Source organism: Buceros rhinoceros, unplaced genomic scaffold (genome assembly GCF_000710305.1).
Source record: "Buceros rhinoceros silvestris isolate BGI_N320 unplaced genomic scaffold, ASM71030v1 scaffold46197, whole genome shotgun sequence".
NCBI classification, from domain to species: Eukaryota; Metazoa; Chordata; class Aves; order Bucerotiformes; family Bucerotidae; genus Buceros; species Buceros rhinoceros.
In genome coordinates, this window is record NW_010421254.1 from 3,434 (window position 1) to 7,785 (window position 4,352).

A 4,352-nucleotide genomic window follows, 5' to 3' on the forward strand; every position below is an offset into this window, starting at 1 on the left:
TCTCCGCGATCAATTCGCCCTGGGCTGCCTTGTCCATTTCTTTGTCTTCCATCTGCAGGTGGGTACACAACTGGCCCTAAACCCCTCATCGATTTGCTCCGCCAGCGCTCCCGCCCCTACCTCTTCTCCAACAGCCTGCCCCCCGCCGTGGTGGGCTGTGCATCCAAGGCCCTGGACCTCCTCATGGAGAGCAATGCCATTGCCCAGTCCATGGCAGCCAAGACCCAACGGTGAGGGGGCCATACTGGGGTAGGAGCAGGGGAAGAGTCTCATTAGAAATGAGTTGTCCACGTGTGTTTATTGACACACATCTTCCCCAGTGATAGCTGTGAAGGTAGTTTGCAAGTCATGGCGAGGGGGTGCTCAGGGGAAAACACAGGATATGACTGTATGTGTCAGGCAGATGTGCAGGCAGACGTGTCACATCTGGATGCTCTGCGTGCTGGGACACACATGCCTCTCAAGCAGCTGCAGTCCCATGGAAATGACAGAAGGTGACTCCAAAAAGAGAAATCCCTTCCCTGTACAGGAGGTGCAGGTGGAGCAGGACCACACCCAGCCTGGGGTGGCCAGCATGCCTTGGGGGAAAGCAAGGCGGCAGTCCACAAGGACAGGGGTGACGAGTTTTTACTCATCCTCTCATTTTCTTCACCAGGTTTAGAAGCAAGATGACAGCAGCTGGCTTCACCATCTCAGGGAAAGACCACCCTATCTGTCCTGTCATGCTTGGGGATGCTCGGCTGGCTGCAGTGATGGCTGAGGACATGCTGAACAGAGGTGAACTGGGGAGAGAGCTCTGGATGCAGGCACATGCCTTGAAGGAAGGGACAGCCGATGGTGGTGCCACCACCATCCCTCCTCCAGGGGATGTTCCTGCATGAAATATGTTGATTCTATACCCTCCAGCTGCAAATGCCCTTGTGGTCCCCCAAGAAGTTTGTGGCTTCACTTCCTTTCTTTTTTGGGGGGATGGTTTACATTAGCCCTCATGTCCTGTGATCCCCATCACTGGCCCTCACCCTCATTTCCATACCTGGGAGCAGATACCACTTGAGAACCCTGAAGCCTGGAAGTGGGAGGAAAGGGTGAATCCAAAATGCTTTCTATCACCCAGTACCACCTCAAGCTCCCGGCCTCCCAGCCACCTCTGACTTTCCATACATTTCCTCCCCAGGCATTTATGTCATTGGCTTCAGCTACCCCGTGGTCCCCAAGGGAAAGGCCCGCATCCGGGTCCAGATCTCGGCCGTGCACAGCGATGAGGATATTGACTGCTGCGTGGAAGCCTTTACTGAGGTGGGACGGAAACATGGAGCGCTGCCCTGAGGGGCCAGCAAACACTTCCTCCAGCGCCCTCCCTGCCCACGACCAAGTGCCTGTGCTGAGGGAAGAGGCTTGAGCCGCACACTGCTGAAAGCAGGACCGGTCCTCAAGGCATCGCTGCCTGCGGGAGGCTGCAGCTGTTGCAGCGTGCAGGCAGCGGCACTGGCAACGCACTCTTACATCATTAAAGATGTCCTGCAGCGCAATGAATATTTGTCCGGCTCTTGTTCTGTCACTGGGGAGCTGCAGCCCATCCACATCCTCTCTTGCTGTGACCAAACACTCTGCTGTGTCTTCCCTGAAGCTTCAGTGCAGGTGGTGAAGCGCTGCGGCTCCTGCTCTCTCGTGCTGATGGAAACAGAGCATTGCTGATACGCCCGAGATCGCCTGCCTCCTCTGCGCTCTCCTGCGGGTCCAGCAGTGTCACCCAGGCAGATCTGCCCGCTGCAGGACCCCACTGAGGTGGGGGCAGTTCCCAAGCCCTTGGCAACCTGTGCCACCAGCAGCTGGTTTAGGAAAGAGCATGGGCTGACCAAAGCTCCAGTCCTCCTTTCTCCCCTTCCCACTCTCGGGAGTTGGGTGTGAGGCCTCGCGTGGTCTCCAGGGCCACCTCTAAGGCTTTGCCATCGCTGTGGCACTTCCAAACCTGCCTTAGGAGCTGCATCTCGCCCCAGAGAGGCTGTTGGGCAGCGGGTAAGCCAAGGTGGCAGAGGCCGGCAGCTTAGTGAGAGGGCCTGCGTCTGCCTGGGACTGAGGCCAGGGGCAGAGCAGGTGACTGAAACCTGTCATTTTCCTCCACCAGCTGCAGTTTTCGCACAGCAGAGAACACACGGCAGGCTGGGATCTCTGGATTCGTTCCACCAGGCCTCACTGGTAGAGATTTAGCACTCGGGCAGGAACAAGTGGGTCCTGGGCGCCTCTCAAGATACCTCTGTTAGCATCAGTTTTGCTCCAGATGAGAAATCAAGTGTGTCCTGCCATCTGCCCACATGCCAAACCGAGCACCAGCCGCCTGCAGCTGGGGACGGACTCCAGCCGAAAAGAGGGCATGCTGTGCTTGGATGTTGTTAGAGCAGCTGGTAGTGTAACTGAGTGCCGATTTTATTTAATTTTCTGTCGCCAAAGGCCCCTGAGCTCAGACAGCTGATAAAGCACGATACGGGGTTGCCACTGTGTAGCGCCAGGCCCTCATGGTGCTGCAAACCATTCCCCCTTTTCAATGGTCAGAACTTTGGGAATGGGGAATGTAATGGAGAAGCAGCAGGGGGTTGCACTCGGGCCCCTCTTGCAACCTGGAAGAGATGAAGCTTCAGCCAGATGGGCCCTGATACAGGGGGTTTGAGTCCCTAAAGGCAAGTCACTACTGTTTTGAGGCAAATGTACCCCCTTGCTCCCCCTGCTTGCACACCTCCATGGCCACACCTGCACCATGTTCCCCCCATCCCCTGCTTCTGCTGGTCCCCAGCCCAGGCCTCCCCTTTTCCACTGCCTGCAGGGCTTTTGCAGGCAGCCCTGCTGATGCCTCTGCTCCAGCTTTCGAGTCCCTCTCAAGGGGAGAACAGCCATACGGATGTCTCACTGCTCAGCTGCAAGCAAGAGCAGCAGCAGCCTCCCTCAATTTCAATGCACACACTTGGTCTTGCGTGCGCACGTGGGCTCCCCGCTTCTCCTCTTCCATCTCACTGGTTGCCCTGGTCTCCTTCTCCCCTCCATCTCTCCCAGGCCCCTTGGCAGCTGACCTCCTGTGCTCCAGCTGCCTCTCTGCCTGCTCCAAGGATCAAGATCTGCAGCAGAGTGTTCTGCACAGCAGCGTGGGGAGCACAGGAGCCTGGGGAAGGCAGGAGGGTCAGGTGATGACGCACTGGAAATGAATAATGCAGCGCCCGTCGACTGCGGGTGCCATGTTAATGTTGCATTCCCAGGCACAGCCTCCAGCTCGTTATTTTTTCAAGGCTTCTCGACCTGCGTCTGATCTGCAGCTCTTTGCAGCTTTCAGCCCAGAAAACAGAGGACTTTTCACTGGGTGGAATGTAGAGGCAAACACCACTTTTTGAGGATGTGGTTCTCACCCTGACCTCACTGACCCACTCTGCCAGGTCTCCCCCTGGGTCTTGAGCTGTCACCCTCTACACCTTGCGGGATAGGTGTTGAATCCCTGTATCTTACCCGTTGTACCTCCAATAGGGCATTGTCCTGTCCCATCCCATTTCTTTACGTCCCCACAGATGCTTCCAGCCCTCAGTCCCAGCCCAGCCCAGCCCCAACTTCCACACTTGCAGGCTGCCTCACTGCAGTCCCAAACCTGCCCCATGCTGCTGTTTCCACCCTGAGCTGCAACCCGCCTCCCTCTACCCCTTCCCTGCTGGAGTCCCTCTGCTCTCACTCCCTGCCTGCCTGGGCAGGGCTGCAGCCAAGGATGCCCTGGCTTGGACCAAACCTGCTGGGGCTGATGTAAACACGGTCCGAACCTGCTGTTGGGTGCCACAATTTTGCCATCCCACATCCTTTGCTGGAGGTAAATGTGCTGCACAAGGGCCTCCACCAGCACTGACACCTCTCTGAGCTGTCGGGCAAGGGGCGAAGCAGCTGCATCCTCCCACCTGGGGGCTTCGGCGAGAAATAGCAATGACTGCAGCCGACCCTCACTTCTTCCTTTCTGGAGGTTTATTTCTCTATTTGGGGGTTATCCCCTCATCTCCCCAGCCTCGAGGGTGAGTCCGAGTGGCCGCTCGCCTTCTCAGGCTGTTCAGCTGCAAGGACAGGCCGTGGTTCCTGGGAGTGGTTCCCTCCACAGCCCCCCGCAGCCCCCTCAGCGGCAGGAGCACTTACAGGCGGACACCACAGGGTAGGGGACCTGCCGCCAGGCGCAGTGCGGGGGGCCGGGTGGCCCGGGGGCCCAGCAGTGCCAGGCCAGCAGCTTGATGTGGGTGATCTGTGCGGGGAGGCAGCTCATGCCGGGGGGCCAGGAGCAGCCGGGGGGTCCGGTCTCGCAGGCGGTGTGGCGCACCCAGCGAGGCCAAAAGACAGGT

At 58.2% G+C, this 4,352-nt stretch overlaps 1 protein-coding gene across 1 annotated transcript in view; it reads left to right on the plus strand.

Moving 5' to 3' along the window:
* GCAT (glycine C-acetyltransferase) overlaps positions 1-1,529 on the plus strand; it is a gene marked incomplete at its 5' end in the record, with an annotated part of 4,862 nt that extends 3,333 nt beyond the window's left edge. The window contains 3 exons of the mRNA XM_010139572.1: positions 59-230; positions 656-777; positions 1,175-1,529. Of these exons, the coding sequence (XP_010137874.1) occupies positions 59-230; positions 656-777; positions 1,175-1,326 (446 nt within the window). The remainder of the gene's footprint in view (positions 1-58; positions 231-655; positions 778-1,174) is intronic.
* Between the last annotated feature and the right edge of the window lie 2,823 nt (positions 1,530-4,352).